This window comes from Sceloporus undulatus, chromosome 2 (assembly GCF_019175285.1).
Source record: "Sceloporus undulatus isolate JIND9_A2432 ecotype Alabama chromosome 2, SceUnd_v1.1, whole genome shotgun sequence".
NCBI classification, from domain to species: domain Eukaryota; kingdom Metazoa; phylum Chordata; class Lepidosauria; order Squamata; family Phrynosomatidae; genus Sceloporus; species Sceloporus undulatus.
In genome coordinates, this window is record NC_056523.1 from 245,933,736 (window position 1) to 245,959,829 (window position 26,094).

Here is a 26,094-nt window from a genome sequence, read left to right on the forward strand (position 1 = left end):
ACACCGCTCTCTGATCTCATTTGAGGAAAATGCCATCCTTTACATATTTGGTTAATTTAATATTTAACATAGACTGTAGGGCAGAGCATTGGTAGGTTCTGGAGCCAAGCCCTGTCTTAAATTTAGTTTCTATGTACTCCATCATTTCTCTATACTACATTATTTGTTTTCACATTTTGTCTGATCCATCTTCCAAGGAACTCAGAGCAACACACCTGAGAGGATATCCTGATTTGATCCTCACAATAACCATATGAGGTAGCTTAAATGCATGGTGTAAATTGGATTGGAGGATCCATGACTCTGCACATGTTTTTGGCCTGTATTTCCCACCAGAACTGAGCAACACTCCCAGTTAAGACAGATACTGGGAGTTTTTTTAGGGACTCCTATCCCTGACCTCTGGTATAAGCAGACCAAGGGAATGCAGTGAGATCCATGGCTGAGTGTAGAGGTCAGACCAGGTACAACAGTGCATTCATTTTATGGCCTAACTTGTACATGTTAAAAGCAACTTGTGCATTTTCAAAACCTACAACACACCAGAAATCCTTTTCACAATGCTGATGGTGCTGCCATTTCACAGGGTGTACAGTGATCTAGCTGTCTCTCTCTCTTTTCTCACCAGGGATTCTTTAGGAGGAGTCAACAGAACAATGCCTCATACTCCTGCCCAAGGCAGAGGAACTGTTTAATTGACAGAACCAACAGAAACCGTTGCCAACACTGCCGACTGCAGAAGTGTCTTGCCCTAGGAATGTCTAGAGATGGTAAAGTGCTTGCTTCTTGCTTCACAGATCAATCCTTTCAAACTGCTCTGCACTGTACCCTGCATTCACCCCAAAGAAAGACACCTTACTGTTCTGTCACATAGATCATTGCTGTTCCCAAAGCCTACGGCATTTATATAGGGTGTGTATTGTGTAAGCAGAGAAGAACATAACGAAAGACAAGAAGGCAACACGAGAAAGATAAAATGATTCTAAACAGGAGAGGTTATGGCAGGGGATTTGGAATAGAACTGCAGATAGCTATTAGGCCACAATTCTGTACAACCATTATGTTAGGAATGGGAGACAGCACACAGCCGGAGGAGTTTTTAAAGATTTTCACTGCACCAATTATCAAGAGCAAAGGTGGACAACATGTGGCCTGCAGGCTGCATGTGTACTCACTGAGTGTTCTGGCAGCCCCTGGACCCTTTCCCACTAAAATGTCATAAAATAAAAGAATTGCTGTTCTTGGAAGTTTCAAGGAATGGCATTTCCTTTAAAACATGTCACACAGCCACATCTTTTTTGGGGTTCCCGAGAAGAGAAAGGGACTTTTTCATGCTACAGTTATAATAATATGATTCTACTTCAATCACCACGGCCACATCCTGTGGAATTCTGGGAGCTGCAGATTAGGGAGGAGTTCTTAGAATTCTGAGCCAGAAATCTATAATGACACACCAAACTACAAACCCCTGAATTCCATAGGATGAAACCACAGTAGCTGAAGTAGATAATTCTGTAGTATGACAGTGCCCCAAAAGTGGACTGCCAGAAACATTCTAGGTGTTTAGTTTGGTTTGGTTTTGATGGTGATGGTGATGGAGATGGTCAGGATGTAATGTTTGGGGGAGGATGTTCTTAGGGGCTCATAGAAGCTTGTTTCCCTCCCCTCCCTCCTGCCAAAGAAGGAATGAGTGCCTCCTCATGAATAAGCAGTCATTCTGTCTTGGCAGGCAGTGTAGGGTGGGTGGGGGCACAGATAAACATGTTTTGAGGAAAAAGCCAATACTTCCTTCTCTTCTCAGCATCGGAAGTAGAATGTCTATGGATGTTTGGGGAAAGTGAGGGGGAGAGAAGGGAGTAATGCCCACTTACACCACATGGGATCAACAATCTCTGAATTACCCAAGGAACAATCTATTGTATATATTTCAATAATGGGTAAACAGTGCAATTAACAGCTATCCATGGGATTTCCCCATTCTTTAAAAGTAAGCTTCAGATTGGCTACACAATAGCTATGCCCAGCCACGAGGTCATGCAGTAGGATCTTACCATTACAGTTAAAATCCTGAATCTATTCCACTGTTTAAGAACAGTACAATAAACTTCAAAGTTGCACACCCCTAGTTTATTGTTTAGATCCAGCCTTACTCATACTTACAGCAGACCCACTGGAATCATTGGGACTTAAGATATTTTGGCTGAGTCCAATCTTATGTTGTACTTTTGCCTGGTTACCATACAATCTGGACCATGGGTGTCAGTTGAAGCTAAGCTTTATGAAGCTGAAACTTTGCCTGGCAAATAATTATTTTATGTTTTAAGGCTTAGCTCCCTTACATCATGGTTATTTCAAAGAGAGTTATTTCAAAGTGGCCAGGCCAAAATGGACATCTAACAGAACAATTTTATTTCTAAGGTCTAGTACAGAACAGTAGCATAGCTGACTTCCTCACTTCACACACACAGTCACCTATGGCTAAAATAAGAGTATATCAGTTAAGTTTCCCATTACAGCAACCAACTAGATTTGTTCCATAGAATGACTTTCATATATAAGATATGCTATGCCTCGCTCCCCAGTCAGCAATTAAAGCATTATATATAAACTTCCAAATGATAGCCTCCTTCAGGTGCTTAGGTAATAAAATGGAAATCTGTGGTACTAAATGCCCATGCTGTAGGTTCTCTAAATTAGTCAGCTACTCTTCTGTTACTTTTTCATATGTTTTCAATGAAGATCTGTCATAGGAGATGATCGCACAGTTTAAAAAACCTATTTACCACCAGGCGAGTGCATCCCAGGTAACATCTGGCTAGAATCCAAGTTTGACCAACCAGTTTGCAAATCTGGGAAGCTCCTTTTAAAACTTTTATTGTACATTCTTTTAAAATGTTTAAATTTGTGAATGCCTTGGGTCCCTTTCTGGGAGAAGGGCAGCATAAAAAGGAAATCAACCAATCGATCAATAGTTAGTCACACCAAACAAAACAGTAAACTGTAGTTGACTAAAACAGAAATAGGGACCTCAAAATTCATTTTGGCTCTCTGAGAGGAAGCTAGACTCATTGATCCATAGCTTAGTATGAATTAGCAGCATGCGTCCCACAAGGCACATGCAGTCATCTCTGCTGTTTTCCCCCCATCCCTGCAAGGATGCTCCCCATCCCAGTTCACCATGATAATGGTTTCAAAATTGTCAACGTTTTTTACTTGCAAAGATGGTGTGCGGGGAGAGGGGGAAGACATCTTTTTTCTGAGGAAAATTTTGCTCCCAGGAGCAAGGGAAAGAGAATTATCTCTAAGAACAAGGTATGCATCCTCCACATACCTTATTTATGTACATACAGGGGGCAAGCCCTAATTTTTGCCATCGCAGTAAATTAAGGCAGCAGTTTAAAAGCATGGCACACTTAGATTACAGTTTAATAAGTGGACATTTTGTTGCCACTGCTGCATCATTTTTAGTTGTTAAGTGCTCCAGTGCCATCCAGTTGCCTACCTCTAGTTAACTGTGATGCCCAAATACAGCCACAGAACTTTAAAATCTTGTTGTAATGTATTTATCATATCACAGAATATTCTACAGAAAATGTTATATTTAAAAGTGCCAAATCAGGACACTTGGTGGATATGCTATCTAAAAAGAAGTTTACCTTAAAATATAAAGTAGCATTCCAGCACAAACCAGGTCTCATGGCGGGGGGAGAATATGGGACTGGGACAGCTATGCTACTTCTTCTGGAGCTAGAGACCACTTCCTCTATGACAAAGTCAAATACATCTTATTATTATTTGTGTTAATAGGGAGATGGCGGGATCCATTTGCCTGTTCAGTTTAATTTCAGTTGAAGAAACTATTGAAGGAATGAAAAATGCTCATTATATGTGTCTTTGCTTACAAAATACAAGCTTCATTTATTTTGTTGTAAAAATGTTTCTACTGATACCAATTGCGCCAGGAAAAAAACAGTGTCTGTTTCTTTATCATAGGAAAAGAAACTCCTGCTAGTGGTCCCACTTGTTCAGAATTTTTATAAAAAAAATAAGTCTGGTTTGACAAGCATAATTGTTGGCCTCTACATTTGGCAGACTTCACATATGGAATTAGTAGAAAGGGAACAAATGACTTTGGCATACAAGTGCCTATCTTATTTGCTGTACAAGCTTCCTTGAGCTCTCTGTTATGAGCACAAATCCCCATTTTGTAGCCCACTGCCTTTCCATTAGTATCATTTTTGTCCATTGAGGTGCTTAAATCTGTTGGTGGACATTACTGATTGAGACATTTTCCAAAAGCGTATATAGCACAGTTCAATTTAATTTATTTAGCTGCTTCATTGAAATATCTTTATCCCACTGTATGTCACAGGACCTCAAAGTGCTTTAAAATAATGAGAATAATTTAACTTTAAGTATTTAAGTAATTTAATGGTTTGCATTGCCATGCATGTTTATTCAAGAGTAATCCCCAGTGCAACTTCTTTCCTGCCTGCAAAGCCCCTCACAACAGCTTTTTCACTTGCAAACCATAGCTTAATTCTATGCAAGATTGAACGTGAAATAACTCTAAACACTTGCTTATTGCCAATCACTGTCTGAAGATAATCTCAGGAAAGGTTTGCAAACTGGATAGGAAACCCCAAATGCCATATATGGCCCATGAGCCAAAGGTTCCTCTTTCTTGCTTTGATATCAATAAGGTTGTGCGATCTCAGGGCCTGATCTTGAGTCTCCAGTTTTCAAAAGTCATCTTTAGGTAGGAGACAAGCGGGTAAATTCTCCATTTTGGGTGGGGTAATATGTGGAGAAGAGGAAAGGATTATGTGCAAATCTGTAGCTCAACTAGCAAAGAAGCAGCTTCAAACTATTTGTAAGGCTTAATTGATCTGTTGTTGATCACAGGATGTCTTGGAGGGCTCTCATACATCACCAGAAGTTGAAGCTGACTTGACAACACTTAACAATCAAAGTCATTTTTTGCTGCAACCTGCAAAGAGTCTCCAAGGCATCTATGCACTGACTCAGCTAGCGTTCTCCTTTACTACCTATTGTAGAGATATCTGGGCCCACCTTCCATTCTGCTTTACATTCCTCTGCTGGTTAGAAGCAAATAGTCTAAATTAAATATTTCTTATCCTAGCTCACTGAATGAAAAGGAATAATCTCTTTATTTCACCTTGACTTGAGAACAGCCCCTTTAGTTAATATTTTGGTATTAGGACTTTATCACATTGCCTCTGGTGCCCAATTTATGTCTTCCGAATTTGAGCCAATTTCAGAAGTTAGGTTGATTTTATCGCACAGACATTTCCCTCAAAACAGCTTCCCGTTGTCTCCAGTGTTGAATTCAGTCCTTGTAAGTCACTTCAGCGGCTATTTTTTTCCAAATTGGAAGCTTTCAGGACAAAACCAGAAGCTCCCATTTTGGAAAAAATGGCCGCCGAAGCAATTTACGGGGACCAAATTCAACACTGGCGACAAGAGGAAGCTGTTTTGAGGAGGATGTCTGTGCAATAAAGTCAGCCTAACTTCTGAATTTGGCTCAAATTTGGAAGAGGCAATGCAACAAAGTCCTTAGTTTCCAAAGGAAACTATATATCCCTCTGTGTGTGTGTGTGTGTGTGTGTGAGACAGAGAGAGAGAGAGAGAGAGAGAGAGAGAGAAGCTGTGAACAACTGTGATTGGTACTTAAGGCATAACATCATTAAGGCCATCCCTAGATATCAGGTTTTGTCCTGGAAACCTGAGGCTTGGGATGATCCTAAACAGGCAACCCTAGATAGTAGTGTAACATAGACCACAAATTACCAAAGCAGATTATATGCAGTGTAAGTCTGACTCTAATGTTCCTAACTAAATTTATTTTCTAATCTCTCAGAAATGTAGTTTGCAATCTTATACCCCAAAGGAATACTTCAATTCTAGTGGTGGGCAGAACCAAAAGGAAAATTGTAGTTCCAAAATTAACAGCATAGAGTAGCCTAGAGCTGCCACTGCATTAAGCCTTGAGAGATGGAGAAAACCATGTATAGAAGTTGAAGAATCACCAAATGATGATGTTGTGGGGAAGGAGGGTTCACTCTGGAGGAAGGCCCAATATTTTTTCACCCTGGCTATCCCTTCTTAACAAGAAAAATTCAAATTTACTTCTGGGTAGACATGCATGGGATTGCCCTGTTAAAGAGCCCATAGCATGGATGCCAATATGACTTCCTACATAATGAGCTACCTAAATGGTATGTAGCATTACAACATGTATTTTTAAAAAAAAAAAACCTATTAGTTGAAACTATGAGAAAAAAATCATTCCCTTAAAAAAAAATCCTTTATGAGGACATAGGACCCATACAGACAGGCCAAAATAAAGCTGCTTCGGGTCATAGAATCATAGAGTTGGAAGAGACCACAAGGGCCATCCAGTCCAACCCCCTGCCATGCAGGAACTCTTAGTCAAAGCATCCCCGACAGATGGCCATCCAGCCATGTGTCCTAAGAATCCAGAAGCCACACCAAAGCCATGCTCCAGTCCTTAGAACTGGAGTGTGGCTTTGCCGCCGCTTCTGGACATTTAAGACACATGCATCATTTAAACAGTATACCACCAAAGTGACCCAAAGCAGCTTTATTTTGGCCTGTCTGTACAGAGTCTCAGAAACCAGAGGTAGGGGGAATTCTGCCTCTCATAACCCCAGATAACATAGCCAATGGTTAGGGATCCTGGGAGCCATAGTGCAATTTCTGGAGGGCCAAAGGTTCCCTTATTCCTTAGACTTTTGAGAGACTATCAAACTGAGAAATAACACTGTGAATGCACTTGCTTTGCGTGCAGCAAATGATAGAGATGTAGCTTTTGCATTATGATTTTGACTTATTCCAACAAAGGCACAATTTTCCTCTTTTCTTCTTAGGAGGTATGAACACATTGAGTACTTTAAGATTATATGTTGCAAATGTATGCCAGTAAAGTAATCCATGAGTGTTGCTTCTTTAGAGGAAATGCCATTCCTATAGAGTGTTTACCTTCAAGTCTGTTATTTTCCTTTAGGCTTCAACTGTAACCTGTAACATTCTTTTTTTCAGAATAAGTGTGTGAAGATAACAGGCCTGTTGACAGGTTGTGATAATAGGGCTTTAGGGCTTGTTATCTTCAGAAGGTACTAATCCTGTTAGTGCACAGATTAAAGGTTTGAGGTAAATTGATAAATCACACAGGATACAAATCTGAAGGCTGTACATTTTTATAGAGCTCTGGTTTGCTGTTTGGTGAGCGTGGAGAGATAAAAAAGAAATAGCAGGCCTGCTCATTATTCACAGCAGGGTGTTGGCACATTTACTTGGAAATATGTCCTATTGATTTCACTGGAACTTACTTTGGTGTAAGTGACTGGGGTGAGGATCACAGTATAGACCCCAAAGCTTTGTCTGTCAAAAATATACCTGCAGGCACATAGTACATGTATGAGAACAACAGGTTTACCACTTTGTAGTAACGGTATCATATACTCCAACTGTCTCTGTCAGTTTGATTTGCTAACCAAAGTTTTCCATACTGCATGTTCTTCATAACATCACAGATGAAAACACAGGTAGACAAGTGTGTATATATGTTTATATGCTCATTTTATTATGTTGGATTTTAAAATTATTTAAAGAATTTGTAGCCTGGCTTTCCTCAGAAGAGCAAAAGGTGGCAAACAAAAATATATTTAACCAAATGAATGTCCACTTGGTATTTTTAATCAATGGCAGTGATCTTTGCTGCTGCTGCTGCTGCTATGTGCCTTCAAGTCATTTCTGATTTATGCTGACCCTAAGGTGAACCTATGATGGGTGTTTCCTTAATGGAATTTGTGCAGAGAGGGGTTGCCTTTGCCTTCCTCTGAGACTGAGAGAGTGTGACCTGCCCAAGGTCACCCAGTGGATTTCTATGAGGGAGCAGAGATTTGAACCCTGGTCTTCAAATATCGCAGTACAACATTCAGATTACTACACAACATTGGTTCTATTGAGGACCAAAGCATAATATCTCCAAAAGTTCAAAATATATGGAACTCAAGTTAAATATTAAAATTCCTACTTGGTATTAAATAACAAATTTTCCTCATCAGTCCTACTGATAGACCAAATATAAATTCCCAGTAGAGCTAAACAGGACAAACAACACATTTTTTATGAACACTAAGATCAGCCAGATGGCATAGGCATCTAGGAGGTCCTCGTTATAGTTGCTGTTTCTTCTCTAGCAGATTTCAAGGGCCCCATTCACACTAGCATTTTTGTGATGAGTAGGTCCGGGAAGATTCTATGATGTTTACCCCGATCAAATCTCTCTGTGGTAATTTAACCCTGGTGAAGTTCACATTACCATTTATAACAATTTAAAATGGAGCAGCCATTTCACTCGTTCTCTGGGTTTTTTAATCCTGTCAGTCAAATTATGCACATCTACATCATACTGGCGGGTTACAGACTGCCAAAAAATACGTATGAAATACGTATTAGGGTTAGGAAGGGGCGGTGCTTCCGCACCCCCCTAACCCTAGTACGTATTCCATACGTACAACATGGCGGCGCCCCTTCCACATGGGGGCCGCCATGTTTACGTATTGGACGCATAGCATCCAGACGTGGCGCGGCGCCTATGACGTTGCGAATGCGCCAGCGGTGCCTCGCGACATCATAGAGGCACCGCAAAAAGAAGCTCCAAAATGGAGCTTCTTTTTTGCTCCACGCGGGAGCCGCGCGGTTTGGCTGCTGCGGCTCCCTCACGAAGCAAATGGCGCTGGCGGGAGACTGCCGCTTTGCGGCGGTCTATATCCCACCATAGTTTTGCCAGCACTCACTGCACCACCTCAGCCTCAGAGGATAGAAATGGCAAGCCCATCAGGACAACCCTTAGCAAGAAATCTTGTGATAGGTTAGCCTTGGGGGAGACACACTCTCTCAGCCATATAATAATATGGTAATATAATCTCTGATAGATATAATAGGTATGTGAGAACATTAGTTTGCACCAACTTGGGAGCATAAGCGGGATACAGACCGCCCAAAAAGGGCGGTCTGCCGCCGCCTCCGTTTCCACTGGCGGGAGCCTCAGCTGCCGAACGGTGAGGCTTCCCGGCAGCAGAAAAAGAACCCGCAAAAAGCAGGTTCTTTTTGCATCGTGCTTGCGATGCCCAAGTGCGCAAATGGCACACTTGTGACACCACAAGTGTGACGCCGCACACTCATGATGCCGCTACGCGTCCGTCGCATCAAAATGGCGGTGCCCGTGTAGACAGGGTGCCGCCATTTTGATGTACTGAGTACATACTAGGGTTAGGGAGCATCTGAAAAGCACACTCCCAGGCAACCCTAGCACGTACTCAGTACATGCTTTTTGGCCCACCTGGAAAGGGCCATTAACTGTTGTAGTTTTATTTTTTGGGAAAGAGGAAAAAATGACCCCTAACCCACAGCCCCACTGTCAAGCAAATCATGCACACCTTTGTCATACTGATGATGAGAATATTTAAAGGTGCAGTCTACTGTGGCCATGCAATAACAAATATGTGCATAAGCTGTCATATTTTTTTTTTAAAAAAAAGTCTAATGATGTTCCCAGGAAAACCCTCTCCCTGGCTTTAGTGAGCTCTGGGCTGGGATTCAGACATTGGTGCAGATAAGGGGACTGATGGGCAGAAAAGAAAAACAGTGGGGCTGTACTTTAAAGAGACCACTTTCCAAAGTGTAGGAAGTTTGAATCCACTGCACTTCTGGAGCTGCTTTTTTCACTCCTGCAATCAAGTGCTGAGATAGAAAAACAATGGCACTTGGCTGGCATGGAGAGAGCAAAGCAATGGGCATGATCTGCCCCCTGCACATTAATGCCTCCCTCCTGGATGCCCTGACTGGGATTGGGAGGAAGTTTCCATTGGCGGTACCCTGATAAAACCTGGTGTTTTGGAGGGGGGAAACGGGGGGAAACCCCAGTCTTGGAAAAATCAGGTTAATGGGGATTTGTGCCACCCACCCCCCACCCTGAATTCAGGTAAAGAAAAACCAGTACAAGTGTGGATAGCCCCTTTTTAAACTGGTTTGCAAACCAGTTTATAATGTAGTGTGAACAGCCCCAAGGTCCAAAGGGAAACATAATGGATTCTCCTGAACCCAGAATATTTGGGGCTCTAAATGTAAAAAACAGCACAGTTACTGGGTCTGGTAACCAGTATAATATAAATACAGAATTGCACCCCCCAAATTACCATTCTGGCTGCTGCATTCTGGCTCAGTTGCAGGTTCTGAATTCTCTTTCAAAGGAATCACTATACAGAGTCTAGTATGCAAAGGGATCTTGTAGCACCTTTGAGTGTGAAAGAATTGTAGCATATGCTTTCATAGACTTGGTCTACTCTCTCAAATGCATGAAGTGGACTGTCTCTAATTTCTATAGAGTCGAACTGCAGAAAATAATCTTAAAGTCACTCTGAAAAGTAACATGGTAGCCAAATTCTAGAATATAGAGTTTCTATGCTTGGAAGGGAGAGAGCAAATCTATGCTTTTAGCACATAACAAGTAGAACTCTTATGGCATATAAAGGGAGAGGGGTTTGACATCTTTGATTAAAAGCATAGATATTTCTATCATATTTAAACAAAGAAAAAATAACTTGTGTGTTTTAGTTAATAGTATCAGATGTCATAAACTTTCTGAAGAGTCTTGGACATGTCATCTCTAGTCTTATGCATCTAATAGTGGGACCACATCTTATGGAAAGTAGAGTGCTAACCCTTCCCTCATGCTTTCTTCCCACTGAAAATCATGGTACCATCAGCTAAGAAGTTGTCTCACAAAGTTGTAAAGATGAATGCACTAACCTCTTTGAGCACCCCCCCCCCCATATCCTATATACAGAGCTTAACTGACCTTTTAAAAAACATAAAAATATACACTTCAGCTGCCCCAGTTTGGCAGTGGCCATCCCAATTTATCTTCCGTCCTCAGCTGTTTTTAAAATGTCCCAGTCTTTCTCCTCCTCCCACATTTCCCCTTTGTCCTCAGCTTATTTCAAAGTGTAACTGAATTCAAAGTGCAAAAGATGTTTGCATTAACCTAATTCGGGGGGGGGGGGGGGGAGAGTTGGGGAAATTCTGTCCTTCCCTGTAGACTCAGGCAAAAGCAGACTGCTGTAACCTCTCCTACTATGTCTGATTTCCCTCATTAATAACTTTTGCCTCTTGACCACATCCTGCAGTTGCTCAGCCAGATGTGTCCTGGTATTCATCTGTGAGATGTTGCAGGATGTGAAACACACAAGTCAGTAATGCCAGTTTTTGTTTGTTGCAGCTGTAAAATTTGGAAGAATGTCCAAAAAGCAGAGGGACAGCCTGTATGCCGAGGTACAGAAGCATCAACAGCGACTGCAAGAACAGCGACAGCAGCAGAGCGGCGAGGCCGAAGCCTTGGCTCGTGTCTACAGCAGCAGTATCAGCAATGGGTTGAACAACCTGAACAATGAAACTGGTGGCACTTACTCAAATGGGCATGTCATTGACCTGCCGAAGTCTGAGGGTTATTATAATGTGGATTCTGCCCAACCCTCCCCAGATCAATCTGGCTTGGACATGACTGGAATCAAACAGATAAAACAGGAACCTATTTATGACCTCACTTCTGTACCAAACTTGTTTACCTATAGTTCTTGCAACAATGGACAATTAGCTCCAGGGATAACCATGACGGAAATAGGTAAGAAAATACTACCTTTAATGTTCAACTTAATTTTCACAATATTGATATGTACATGTTTTGATCCATGAGGCTTCCTTTAGAGTGGGCTTCTTCTCTAGATATCTCTGATGGGGTTTGTTGTGAATTCAGTTCATTTAACAGAATTCTAAAATGTTTACATTTCTTAAATGAAGCAATTCATGATCTGTTTATGAAGCTGAAAAACTAAAGCCACTGATGAATCAATCAAGTGATAATTACTAAATAGAGAGCATATATCAAATGAGCTCATTATCAGGAGAGTTTAATGATCTTTTTGACAACCATACACATTCTTGTCAACAAAGAGCTCTGAAGGTGGATCATTAATAGAACTGGGTCTGAAATTAATTACAGTGCATAATTTCACTTGTGATCTTCCTCTGGATTTCTGCCATCAAAGCTACGGTACATTTAGGATCTGGAAGAGGTGGATTCATGCTGACTGTAGTATTTGGAAAATTTGGTTTCATGTGTTGGGTATCATTCATTCAACAATATGAAGTTGAAGGCTTTCATGGCCGGCATCCATAGTTTTTTGTGGGCTTTTTTGGGCTATGTGGCCAGGTTCTAGAAGAGTTTCTTCCTGACGTTTTACCAGCATCTGTGGCTGGCATCTTCAGGGACTGCTTGCCTGGAAAAAGACAAGCAGTCTCTGAACATGCCAGCCACAGATGCTGGTGAAACGTCAGGAAGAAACTCTTCTAGAGCATGGCCACATAGCCCAAAAAACCCACAAAAACTACACTCAGCAATAATTTTGATAACTGGCAATGTAACCTTATTAATACATTTCACACAGCAAGAGAAATCATGCTCTCATAGCAAGCAATGTTTCCATGGTACTAGTAGTTATTAATCTTCACTTTCACATATCCTCTAGCTGTCTTATCTTTCAAGGCAGTTAATCTTCCATTGTCCGTCTTCTTCATCTGCTTTTAAAATGTCCCATTTTCTCTTTCTGCCTGCTTTTGTTCTTAGCTTACTTCCAATTGCTGCAAACTGAGTTCAAAGTATAAAAGTAGGTTGCACTCAATTCAGCAAGAAGAGGAGAGGAGGTAGCAAAATCTGCCATTCTTTATAGACTCAGGCAAAAGCCAACTGCTGCAGCCACTCCTAGACTGTCTTTTTTTCCTCCTTAATTGTCTCCCCCATCTTCATTACTCTCTGACCTTGCTTGACCACACATGTTACAGTTTTGGTCTGTGAAATGTTGGAGGGTATGTTCTCAACCAGTGTACTGATACTCTGTACAAGTTTATCAGATATTTTGAACTGCTCTTCATCTTCCGAATTTATTTAATCCTTTAGTCTAAGAAATATAACTGCAAGTAATTGTTTGGAGATTCTCAGAAACAAAAAGGGGATAAAACAGGAGACTTCTATCTTTTTCTTAAAACTACATATAGGGAAATATTTTTGTTATTAGCCTGAAACACAGGCCAAAAGGGCAATGGTGAGACCGCACTGGCTCTATTTGCGCCAGGACCGTGGCAACCGCATGCACCCAACCCCAATCTGGATTACCACCACAGTCCTGAACTGGGCCACCAAAAGGAGCAGATTCTTTCTGTTCTTTCTTGGCCCAATTCTTCCTAGATGGTGCAATGTCAGCGCACCTTCCGGCTGTGTTCGGGGAATGCGTCATCTGAGCGCCATGGCCTGAACATGGCCAGAATCTGCATTGTTTGGCCCATGTGTTTTGGACCATTGTTAACTTCCATCAAGTCAACTGTGGCGTCAACTCAGCTATCAATGAGAAACCTTCAAATTGCAGATTCAGAACAATTTTTTCCAGTGCAACAAAAGCCATTCTTTTATGATTGTCTCCATCAGAAATAGAATGGAAGTGCTTTGAAGGCATGTGGAAAGGTAAACAGAAAGCCACTTCTATCTCGCTGCCTCTTGTCTTACTTGTTTAATGAAATAAGGTGGTCTTTCTCTATTCCCACTGCCTTCTACCTAAGCAAGCAGTGAGTCATGTCTTCTCACAATATGGCCCAAGTATGACAGTCTCAGTTTAGTTATCTTGGCTTATAGGGAGAGTTCAGGCTTGATTTGCTCTAGGATATTGCTAATCATTCTTCAGGTGTCAGTGGATGTTGTACATTGTGGCTTAACATTCCTCATTAATTGTTTCAAGTGTTTGCTATTTTCTGCTAGTAGTATGGTGTCATCAGCATATCTTAAATTGCTGATGTTACTTCTTCCAATTTTCACACTTCCTTCCTCTGATTCTAATCCTGCTTTACATATGATATGTTCATCATACATGTTAAATAGATAGGGTGACAAAATGTTGCCTTGCTTGACCCCCTTGGATTGGATACCATTTCATTTCTTCATACTCGCTTTCCCTGAGTGTAGGTTACACATCAAGACAATCTAATGTTGTGGCTCACCCATTTCTTTAAGAATGAAACCCTAGTTTTTCATGAGCTATACAAGCAAAGGCTTTGCTATAGTATATAAAATACAAACTGATTTTCTTTTGAAATTCTTTGGTGCATTCTATTAACCAATGTGTGCTTGCAATATGATCCCTAGTGTCTCTTCCTTTCCTAAACCCAACTTGGACACCTGACAGTTCTCACTCCATACATGGTGTAACTCTTTGTTGTAGAATTTTGAGCATCATTTTGCTTGCATGGGAAATTAATGCAATGGGGCTATGGTTAGTGAAATCTCTGTTATCCCCTTTCTTAGATATTTTAATGTATATTGAGCCTTTCCAACCTGTGGGGTATTGTTTTGTCTTCCATATTTGTTGAAAGGTTTTAATTAAAAATAGAGTAGATTCGGTCTCTGAAGACTGGAGCAGTTCTATTGGTATGCCATCTGTTCCTGGTGATTTATTTCTCCCAAGTGTACTGAGTGCAACTTCCACTTTATCTATTAAAATTGGAGGTTTCCTCAAATGAATTTGTCATCCTAATACCTCTTTTATATAGTTCTTTTATATGTATTGTTTCCATTGTCTCCTACTCATTATATTAGCTCACTGCTCTCTTAGAGATGTTGGAGATACCCCCATAAGGCCACTGCAGGAATCTCTGCTAAGAAGAGACTGTTCTTATCTGATGGAATAAAGAGATATCCACCATATTTTCTTGGAACTTTGTGCCTCCTCCATTCCAATTATATCAGACCTAATGAATAAATGGGATTTACCTGAGCACTGACATGCTGTTCAGCAACTGATCCAATGAGTCTACTTTAGTTAAGACTAGAATTGGTTTTAGGCCTTAAAACAGTTATGAACAGAAGTTGAAACAGTAATTAGGAGTGGATGGAAATGTTCAAACCTCATGCTGAAAATGTTCAAACCATATTTTCCAGGCTGGGATCATAGTGCTCAGATCTTTGCAAATCTGAATGCTTCCTTTTGCTTTAAAGCTACATATAAAAGTCTTTAATGCTTAGCTCTCTGGAGATTACTGGTGTGCCTTTTAAAGCATGCTCCCCAACAGAAACTTGCTGTAGTCACTATGCATAGCATTGCCAGATCCTGAACAAATGAGGAATTCTGTGACTTATTTTGTTTAATGGGTGCCACTGATTTTTAAAAAACTGACAGCCCCCTCTGAAAAAAGTCTGCTGCACCTACCAAATATCTCTTAGCTCTGTTACCTGTCATAACTATAGAAAAGGTTTTTTTTCCCTCTAACTAGAAATTTCTTTTTGTTCTTTCTCTCTTCCTACAATTGTTTATTTGCAAAGAAATCACAAACTCTCCAAATGCAAAAGTTCTGAGTTGCATTCAGTGGTAATTAGTGTTTTTTAAAAAAGAAATGTGAGAGGTTGCTGTCTGTTTGTTTTCTATTTTCAATGTATATTGAAATGCACTATTTTCATGCTGATTTGAATTGGTATGGCAACTGTTTCCTATCAGGAATTGCTTGAATGCTGAAAATGCTGTATTAACACACTCACATCCTGTTCCCAGAGCTGAATTCCCTCAAGGGGAGCATGACCATTTTAACCAGTTTATGTTGGTAGCACAGAGATGGTTCTTCAGTTCTAGTTAAATGCTCCGCTACAGAATTTACTCAAGGCAGCAGCTGCCCTGAATTTCAGTTTATTTACTATGGCCTGTTACAGACAGCCAAAATAAAGCTGCTTCGAGTCACTTTGGAGGTATGGTATTTCAGTGATGCATGAGTCCTAAGAGTCTGGAAGCTTCACCAAAGCTGCACTCCAGTCCTTAGGACTGGAGCGTGGCTTTGGTGCGGCTTTTGGACGCTTAGGACGCATGTATCATTGAAATACTATACCTCCAAAGTGACTCGAAGCAGCTTTATTTTGGCTGTCTGTAACAGGCCTATGTGTTGTTCAATTAGCTACAAAAGATACATCCTTATGCAATTACTCTCAACCTAGACTTCTTTTCCACATACAAACTGATTCATCTAGGGACCCCTTCTGACACTGTATCCTTTTATCTTTCTTGCCCACCACGAATTGTGAAGATCCCTCTCAGAGGATATTTAATTACCTCAGTCTGCCTTCAAAAATGCCTTGTATGCTTTTCAACAATATTTATATGGTACAATGTTGCCATCTAGTGAGTAATATCATTATTACTATAGTCACAGAGGTTGTTGGCAATGGTACTTTCCAGGAACAAGTATCTATTTAAACATTTCTAATCATGCTCAGTTATTTTGAAATTGTGCCTAAGACTGTTGTTTCTTGAAACTGTAAACCATATTATACAGGGTGAAGTAAAATTTGAAAAAGAACTCCTCCCACATGCCTACACCAAACCCAGTTTAGTAAAGGCAGCTGTTTTGAGTCCCACTTCGTGAGTGTCCTTAGTACAATGAGAATTATCCTCAATTTAGTGTGCACATAATTACATGCCATAGACTAAACCTTTGTATGTAAAGATTTTGAAAATCTGGTTTCACTTTTTAACTTTTTTCCATTGAATGCTCACATTTTGCAAAAATTAGACATCACATGTACATATATCATTATTTTTGTTTTTGTAATGTTAAACTGTAAATGCACGTTCTTTCTTTACTTTCTTCAGTAGTCATTCCAAGTGTGCCATTTGCTGCTAGTAGTATGGTGCCACTTGCACATCTTAAATCATTGATGTTCCTTCCTCCAATTTTCATATCTCCTTCCTCAGAGTCTAATCCTGTTTTGCTTATGATACAGTCAGCATACACGTTAAGCAGATAAGGTGATAAAGTGCAGCCTTGCCTGACCCCCGTGCCCATTGGAAACCAATGCATTTTTTGATATTCTGTCCTTATAGTAGCTTCTTGTCCTCAGTACAGGTTACGCATTAAGATAATCAAATGCCATGGTACACCTATTTCATTAACAGCAATCCATAGTTTTTCATGATCAACACAATCAAGGGCTTTGCTATAGTCTACAGCTAAGAAAATTAAAATAATGACCGCAGATTATTTACATAACATTAAAGTAGACAATGAAGAATGAGATAGTTAAAGATTTTTTGTCTCCCTCCACCTCAGTGTCTATCCCCTTCCTTATATTAGAGAGGGTTTCCCACTGCCCTGAATCCATGGGATTGGGAAAACTGAACCAAACCTTCCATTCTGGCCCTATTAATACAACCACATGAAGTGTGCGGTGGGAAAAATGATAGTAGCATCATCTTCTCAAGAACACAATGTAATTTTTTTACTTATTTTTTCCCATATGCAAAAATAATAATTTCAAAGGTTTTTTTCCCTACCAAGCAAGATTATGAGAGATTTTGAACCTTTTGAATATGAAGTGAGGAGATTTGGGGCATTTTGAAACTTTTTTGCGTAAAAAAAATTGCACAAAGAAATCCAGTTTTTGTACATGGAAAACTGTAATCCCCTCCCCCCATATAGTGCATTGTTGTGGTGTGTTATTCAAGACTCATATTTCTGGAGCAATATTTTGAAGGAAGTGTTTATAAGTGTGAAAAGGAAGGGTTTAAAGTCAGCTTGTAAGCTGGAGCTGCACTATCATAACTGCTGATGATTCTTATTTACAGTCATGAATGGTCAAACATGATTCCCAAACCTGCTGTCACATTCTGGCAGTGCCCTGACTGAAAGGTTTAGTCTGGAGTGCTAGGAAACAACATACATTATGCACTACAATTTCAGGATGCCTTGAGATAAGCAGTTTTGGCAGGACTCCATGGGGTCTCTCAAAGGAACCTCATGACTAAAGTCGCACTGTGGATATCATTGCCCAGCATCCTGATCTCCAGTGCCTCGGAGATATTTTAGTTGAGATTTTGCCAGGCTGCAAATAGGTTGAGGGCATCATTAGATGTAACTATAATGATGGAGCTAATGATGACGTAAAATCTCAGCCAGGGTGTTTTAATCTGTCAAAATATCACTTTTTACTGAGGATTAGAAAATCTGCAACATTCCTACACCAGAATCATAGCCAAACAGTAACAGACTAACTCTGTTCCACTCAGCAGAAGGTCCATGTGGATTGTATAGAACAGGTTCACAATAGTCAATGGTACACTATCAGCTGAAATCATAGACAATCAACATGAAGGAGTCTACAGGGAGCCACACAGTTTATTGCAAACACTTTAAATATTTCTCCAACTGACAGGCATATTAGAGTAGAAGGAGAAAAATATCTGAAAAAATTAAGGACTTTATATCTGAAAGAATTAAGGACTTTATCACACTGCCTTTTCCCATTCTTTCCTCCTGGACTAGGTGCAGGATGAAAACTTTTAAACATGGATTTTATTGTGTACCTCCATGCCCAAGCAGGAGGTATCTCATATCCATTCATGGCATCCTGTACCCAATCCAGATTTCTCCTGCTCTTTGCAAAGTATGGGCTTAAGTTTTAAAAGAGCTGCACAAATTGCCATTTAAGAATATAGTAGAAACAAGACATCACCAAACACTAGAAATCCATAAAATATGTCTGTAAAATATAACAGAGTCCAACACTGTAAGGAGCAAGGGCAAACTGTAGTTTTTCCAACACCTCTTTGAAGGCCCTGGGCAAAGTATAAAACGCTTTGTTTCAGATTCATTCTGAGATTTTTTTTTTGGCACTATCTGGAGCCCTGTTCACATATCTAATCTTGAATATATGAACATGTGTATGAGTGGCAGATGCTGGTGTTTATCTATGTTTGTTCAATATTTGTTCAAAGTGTAACAATAAAGACCACCTGTGAATGTACATGTGGTGCTGGAAAGAAAACAAGGTTGCTTAATGCTGCCTAGGGTCTGGGTGTATATAGGTGAGGGCAGGGCCTGCCAGTGCAATCTACCTTTTCCCATTACACCCACACTTTCTATCTGGATGTACAAATGGAATAAAAACACCCTTCCTACATCTACATTGTATTTCCTGTGGTGGAGTCAGGAATGTGTTGTGGAGCGCTGCCCAACCATTGTGGTACCATAGTCTAGAGAGTGAATTTCAGGAAGAAACTAAAGCTTGGGTGCTGTTGTCCTCAGTGTCAGTGCTGAGTAGAAAGAAGAGCAGAATGGGAAAGAGCAGAAATAGAAGAGGGAAATGGTGCATTGAGCAATGGGATTAAGATTGATTTTGGGGAGCAGGGAAAAAAGAGGAGGATTACAGATAGTTAGATAGACAGACCTTTGGTAAGACACTGATCAGAAAGAGTGCAGTGAGGGGTAGAAAGAAAAGAGGGTACATGGGATATGGAGAGATTCAGCAACAGGATCTAAGAAGAAGAAGAAAAACTGAATTGTGGTGGGTGGGTGTTTAAACTCATGTGCAGTCATCCTAATCTGGATCAGACTTACAAAAGTTTACTTTTGAATCAGTATAGCCGCTCATGTAGATGCTACATAGTTAAGAGCTGGCTGATGTGTGTTGATGTAGAAAGAAAGAGGGAATAGAAACTATGCCATTCAAAGAGGCAAGTGAGAGCACTATGGGCTGAAGAGGAGGGAGATAAAGAGAGAGGCTCTGTTGAGATCAATAGTGGTACATGGAGAGAAGAAACTGTACGCTTTAGAATGCAGGAAAAAAGAAAAAGGAGTCAATGGCAGCTAACATAGTAATGGAACACTCTTGAATGAGTAAAAACAAAGTTAGTAGTAAACAATGCAGAGTAATTCAAAGCTACACATCCCAGCTATAAATTAATCCAGTTCATCATATGTCACAACACGGATCTTTTAATAAGGTCACTATAAAATTGACAAATGATGGCCCTTGGCAGTGTTCCTAATTGAGGTTTAATCAATTTACATAAATGCCAAAGCCTTTCAAATATCCTCCTTTTTGTTTACATGACAGTGAGTGTTTCGAGTGGGAGTGGAAGCAGCCATCTGCCTACAGTGAGATGCCCCCCCCTGTTTTGTTTATGCTGCATAATTTTGAGGGCAAAGGATTTGGGGAGAAGAGAGGAAATTTTCTTATGAGAAATGTTTCTGGGAAGCGGCCAAGATAATTAGCCTTGCTCCAGTGTGGTACGCTGTCACTAATGTAATAAAAACACATATAAATAGATTAAAAAGTCAAGTGGGTTAACTCAACAAATTCAACAGTATGTTTAGCTGGCAATGATCCAAAGGGAGGTGTATGTACACACCTCACACATGTACTTGTGTGTGTGTTTTCAAGAGTTTGTTTTTCAAAAAAACTGCCCTAGTAGAATTCGCGAGTTGTTCTTTCAAGTCTAATGAATCCCTTGGGATTGCCACTAAAGGTTTCAAAGAGGATAAATATCATTGGAGAATTAGAACATTTTCACCACAGTGTTTACCTTTTAAAATACTCTTTTATCCAACAATATTTAACAACAGGCAGGCTATAGTGTTAGATTTTTGGAACTTCTCATTTGGCATGCAGTCTTCTTTGGTATCTGACACCTGAGGGCACCTAAAATATGAGTTTTGATGTTTGATAGCTGCAGTTATTTGATATTTGATAACCAACATATTATATATATATATATATATAGTGTTTAGTACTTGGCAGTTTATCATCACCTATAAAAACTGTTCTCATGGTTCTGTGATGCATCACAGTACAAGGGTAGGGGACTATGCTGATACGAAATTAAGGAAGAACAGAAATCTCATTATAGAATTCTGCCTTTTAGAGTGAGAGAAAAACTGAACAGCAGAAGATAAAATGAAACAAATACCATATTAAGATATCTACAAGACTACTATTAGGGTGAAGGAGGAGGGTGATTGAGTTAAAGGCAGGGTCCACATCTGCAAAAATCTGAAGATCTGAAAGGGGTTTAGCACAGGATAGCCATGCAATTTAACAATAATCATTTTTTGTTATTCTTTAAAACCATTCCTTAATGGTTCTTCTAAAACAGTAGTTCTGGATATTTGATCACCCACAAGACAGACCACACTGAGTGACACCCTAAGGTGGGATGAGATCACTGCTCCCCAAATGTCTGCTTTTTGGCAGAAATGGGCTGAGGCATTCACCTGCATCCCTTTAAAACCCTGGAATGCGGCAGAAGAGAATGTATCAGTGGGATAAGCCTCGGGGTTTTGTTTATGGGTTTTTTTACTGTTTTTAAATTTTTCTTTGAAAACATCACATCTTATTGTGGCCCCAGAGCTCTCTGACAGAAAAGGCTACATGTCTCACAAAACTACAGTTCCCAGGATTCCCTAACACTGAAACAGAGCTGTTAAAGCGGTCTCAAACTGGATTATTCCTGCAATGTGTTTTTGACCTATGTAATCTATGTATCTTTAACCTGTAATCCTCTGCAGTCTTGACAAGGAGTAATCCCCACTGAACCCGATAGGACTTAATTTTGGTAGACATGTTAAATTATTCTGGTTGACTATACTCGGCCATAATATTGAAGTTATATACTAAAATCCCACATTCCAAAAATGAATTTTGAAAAAATAAAAATTGCCTTCATTCTTGATCTGGGGTTCTCAGCCTTTGATCTTCTAACTGCTTTGTACTTCAACTCTCAGAAGCCCCTGCCATCTTGGTCAATGACAATTGATTCTGGGAGCTGAAGTCTAAACTATCTGAACAACCAAAGGCTGAGAAGCACTGCTTTAGACAGAATTAGCCCAAACTAACATGTATGGACCTAGCCTATGTAAAGATGGGGGAAACTTACTAGGATCACATTAGGCAACCAAGGCTCCTTGCAGCAACACCTTTGGTCTGACTTGGTGCTTGTACTTTGAAGATGATGATAAGAAGTTCTTTTTATAACAAACTCTGTCATGCTCCTTAGAGTTCAGTGCAGTAGCCAACCAAAATCACACAAGTGAAATACCAACTAACCAAATTGTTACATGAACTAAATGCTAACATTACAATTGACACGAGAAATGCAACTACTGGCATACATTATATGAACAGAAACACAAATGAAGAGTGAAAAACCAGAATGGGTGTAACATCACAATAATTTTAGATGTTAGTGAACGATTCCAAAAATAAGAAAATTATTCTTAATCCAGACATCAGTTGTGTGATGAAACCTCTGTAGAAATAGATTTACCTCAAAATTGTTTGAGATCTTACCTTAACACATGCACACATGCGTGCGCACACATGAACACACAGAGAAAGAGAGAGAGAGAGGCAGCTTTATTTGGGGCATATATTCAGGTAATGTATTTCCTTTCACAGAACTGTCTATATCTGTATCTAATCTAATTTATATCTATATCAAAGTGACATCAGGAAGTCAGGCAAACCTATCCCCCTCCACTTTTATTCTACAATCCTTAGCAGAACAATTAAAAGTTACTTCAGGATCACCATCACATCTGTCTTTAGGAGTAGGGAAGGAGCTGCTTAACATTGCCAGCCATCTGTCAACTTTAAATTTCCCCCATAGCAACTTTTTTCCTGAAGTGCAGCTTGTATATTTTATCTCTTGATGTAAATACTGAGTTATAGTTTTACAGGCAATTCAATGTTATTTGTTCAAATATAACACCCTTCTGAGCAGACACAGGAAATGGGACAGGAATCAAAACTATAATAGTGGACCAATGTATAACCAAGCACTGAAATTTCATGCACCTCACAGTATACCATTCCAAATCCTAAACTATATTTTATATCACATGTCTTCTGTGAACATTATCTCATGATTGATCATACAAGGAGACATATTTATTACCATATTTTAATCATCCTTCTGTCAAGTAACAAAAATACATATACCTCAGTTAATAAGAGCATTATTGTAAATATTGGACATTTGTTTCTCAAAATATATCTTTCAGAAAAGATTCAGAGTATTATGTCCAAAACATAAGTACTGGGCGTTTGCCTCAGAAAATTCACAAGCTTTGTCTATAATTCACTAGTTGTTAGTCCTACCTGAAGTAGACTCTTTGAATCAACGGGATTTACTTATGTGCTGACTTACCATTCAACAATCCATTGAATGGGTCTACTCTTGCTGGGACTATCAAACAGGATTCCAACCATCCACCTCTAAATTGTTTTCCCATTATATGGTTTTTAATAAGATGGTAAGAAATAATACTTCTGAAATGGCTCTCAGCCAAAGGTGGGGAACCCTTAGCCTATGTGCCAAATTAGACCCATTGAATCAATTGTTCAAGTGTGAATCAGATTGAGTGAATCTGCTCTAGTCAAAATGAGCACTAGGACTGAGGGCTGTCTCAGCTAGTGACGTATTATCAATCTGAGTAGTGTTTTGCTATTCAGTGCACTTATGGATTTCCTTCCAGAAGAAAGGAAGGTGTCAGTGGAAGAGGCATCTTTGGTGTCTTGGCTGATTCACTGTAATAGACAGAATCCTAAATGGTGCTTCACTTCCTTATGAATGTGAGACCAATAAAAGTTATGGTAGGTTTCTAAAAGAGACAGATTTGTTTTCAACTATGTTTCTGATGTAGGTAGATCAGGCAGCCAATGAGAAAAGTATTTGTAGATTGTACACATTTGTCCAACAATTATGAGCTTAGATTGTTTAACAGTTATTCAGTTCCACCTTACTGAAGTGATATTTGTTTCTTTGTTAAAATAATAGAATTGTAGAAATGAAAGGAATCCCAGTGGTTATTTTGCCTAACCCTATGGTTTATACTAGCATCACTTTAGATGGATTAAAAAGCATGCTATTTGTCACAAGTGGCCTAGTCATTTTGAAAGTTTGGTGTCAGTTACATTAGTTTTAGGCAAGAATGAGAGAATATGCATTTAAAAAACAAAAAAAAGTGAAACAAATACTTCCAAACCACAGCGAGTGAAACTGGGGAACCACTGCAGCATTAATTTAAAATGGATTCCTAAGAGAACTCAAGTTAGGGTATAAACTGAACTGAGCTCTTAGCAACTCAACTGTATCCTAAGGGTAAGTGGCAAATTAAAATTCATTACTAATTTTAATTGAGGATGATTATCAGTATTTTAGGAGACATACTTCAAAGTTCTGTGATTCCCTATGCATACGAAGTGGATGCTAGGAAAGCAAGGACCTCTCAAGAGAAAAGATGAACAAATGAAAGATGGAAGGTGCTTCAGGGACAGATTTAGCACAGTGTTCTCTGAACAGTTTATTCTTAGTTGGACAGAACAAGTCCTAGATTAAAGAGAGTCTTATGCTGAACTGTATTATGGGGCCAAATATCACCCTGACCTATATGCCACATTCTCCCTCTCAAGGATCTTTCTTCTGTCCTACTAGTCTTAGTCCGTAAATGTCATAGAAAAACAAAGATGTGTAAACACTTTATTATTGGGTATGGTTTTTAAAATAAAAATGGATTAGGAGGGTGCAAGAGATTTAAAAGTAATGGATTGTCTACATTTCTGAAATTCCAAAGATCTTGTGAAAATGACTTCTGCCAGCTTTATCCATTTTATCATTTTTTAAAATGTCATTTCTGGACACTTTTATTGTACATTTCTATTGTTTAAAAATGTTGACCCATCCCCAAAACTCATATAATATCAAAGTGAAAGGTTGCAGTCTAATTACAGAAAGAAGAGGAAGCCCAAATTGTTGCAGATTACCTTAGAAGATAAATAATAATAATAATAATAATCCCATTCTATGGTGATCTTCCTCTTCTGTCATTACATTTTATTGTGAGTTTGGGAAGCTATGTTTTCTGCCATGTCAATTTTAACTGCTTCCCACCATATTCTGCCCATCCACAGGAGATTTCACTGCAATATTTTAAGAACTGTATTTGACTTACTTCAGTTCTGCACAGCACAAACACTCTGATTCCCTTCTCTTCCTGTGTTAAGGTTTTCTAGTTTACAGTGGCAAACAGCACAGCTAAAAATAGACTGTATTGTCGGTGGGGGGGGGGAGCAATAAATAAATAATTAAATAAGTACAACCACTTCATCATTTGACTTTTTCCCCTCAAAAGCCTAAAAGGGTTCTGTTTCTCTTTTACTGTGTGCATTTATTTTACTTAGGAAATTCCAAAGCAGTTTTCAGCTTGCACTCTCAACTGAGGTACATAGTGTCATTTTAAAAAATTGAAATATCAGTAAAAAGAGGGCAATATAGGCTATATACTTCTGGCATGTCTTAAAAGCCTATGTGGCAAGGACAGAAATGCTCCACAGAAATGACTCCAGCATGCAGGGCTCATTCATTTGACATCTTTCTTTTGACATGATGCAACTCTACATGGAAGGCACTGTTTATATGGACTATCTAAGGCTTTAAAATATCAGTGGGTTTTAGGTTTGGGCCAAGATCAATCATCAGGCTGTACAGAAAAAGGGCAGATGGAGAGAGTCCTTGTAATCCTTTCCCTTCTGGTCATTTTGAGATGAAAATCTCTCTTTTGAGATGAAAAGATCCCTTGGAACCCCACAGTTTTGCCTCCAAGTTTTCAAAGGCCAAAATCAGCCTGGGCAGGTTTCCAGTTAGAACAGAAGGACGGGTGGAGAGGAGCTGCTTACCCTTTTTCTCTCCAGTTATGTTCACAATTGCCTTGTGCTCCCCAATCCACTTTTTCACATTTGCTGTGTATCCGAACGAAGATGCTTATTTTCAATCAACCGACCATCTGAATGACAGCAGCAGGAATACAAAATAATAATAATGGGTCAGGAGTAACAAATTACTTTAACAAATTATTTCCAAGTTCATATCTTTCTGGTGTAAGGTAAAGAAGCAACTATAGGAAAGTGTGAGTTGAAAAATAGCTGGAGTAGTAAGGGTTATGCAGCCTCTCTGCACTCATCCTGCTTTATTTTAAAGCCTGACGAGGCATAGCTTTTCTTTCTTTTCTTTCTTTTAAATGCGGAGGTGACAAATTTGAGCTCCATGTAACATGAAATTTGAGCCCATATCTGTGTGCTCATGCTTGCTTCCCAGCTCTAAATTATATTCTAATTTCAAGGTA

The 26,094-nt window shown here is 39.5% G+C and overlaps 1 protein-coding gene across 2 annotated transcripts in view; it reads left to right on the forward strand.

The window, feature by feature from the left end:
• RORB (RAR related orphan receptor B) overlaps nt 1-26,094 on the forward strand; it is a 194,834-nt gene that overhangs the window by 137,524 nt on the left and 31,216 nt on the right. For both annotated transcript variants that reach the window (XM_042453994.1, XM_042453995.1), the window contains exons 3-4: nt 629-770; nt 11,330-11,731. In XM_042453994.1, coding sequence (XP_042309928.1) covers nt 629-770; nt 11,330-11,731 — 544 coding nt within the window. The remainder of the gene's footprint in view (nt 1-628; nt 771-11,329; nt 11,732-26,094) is intronic.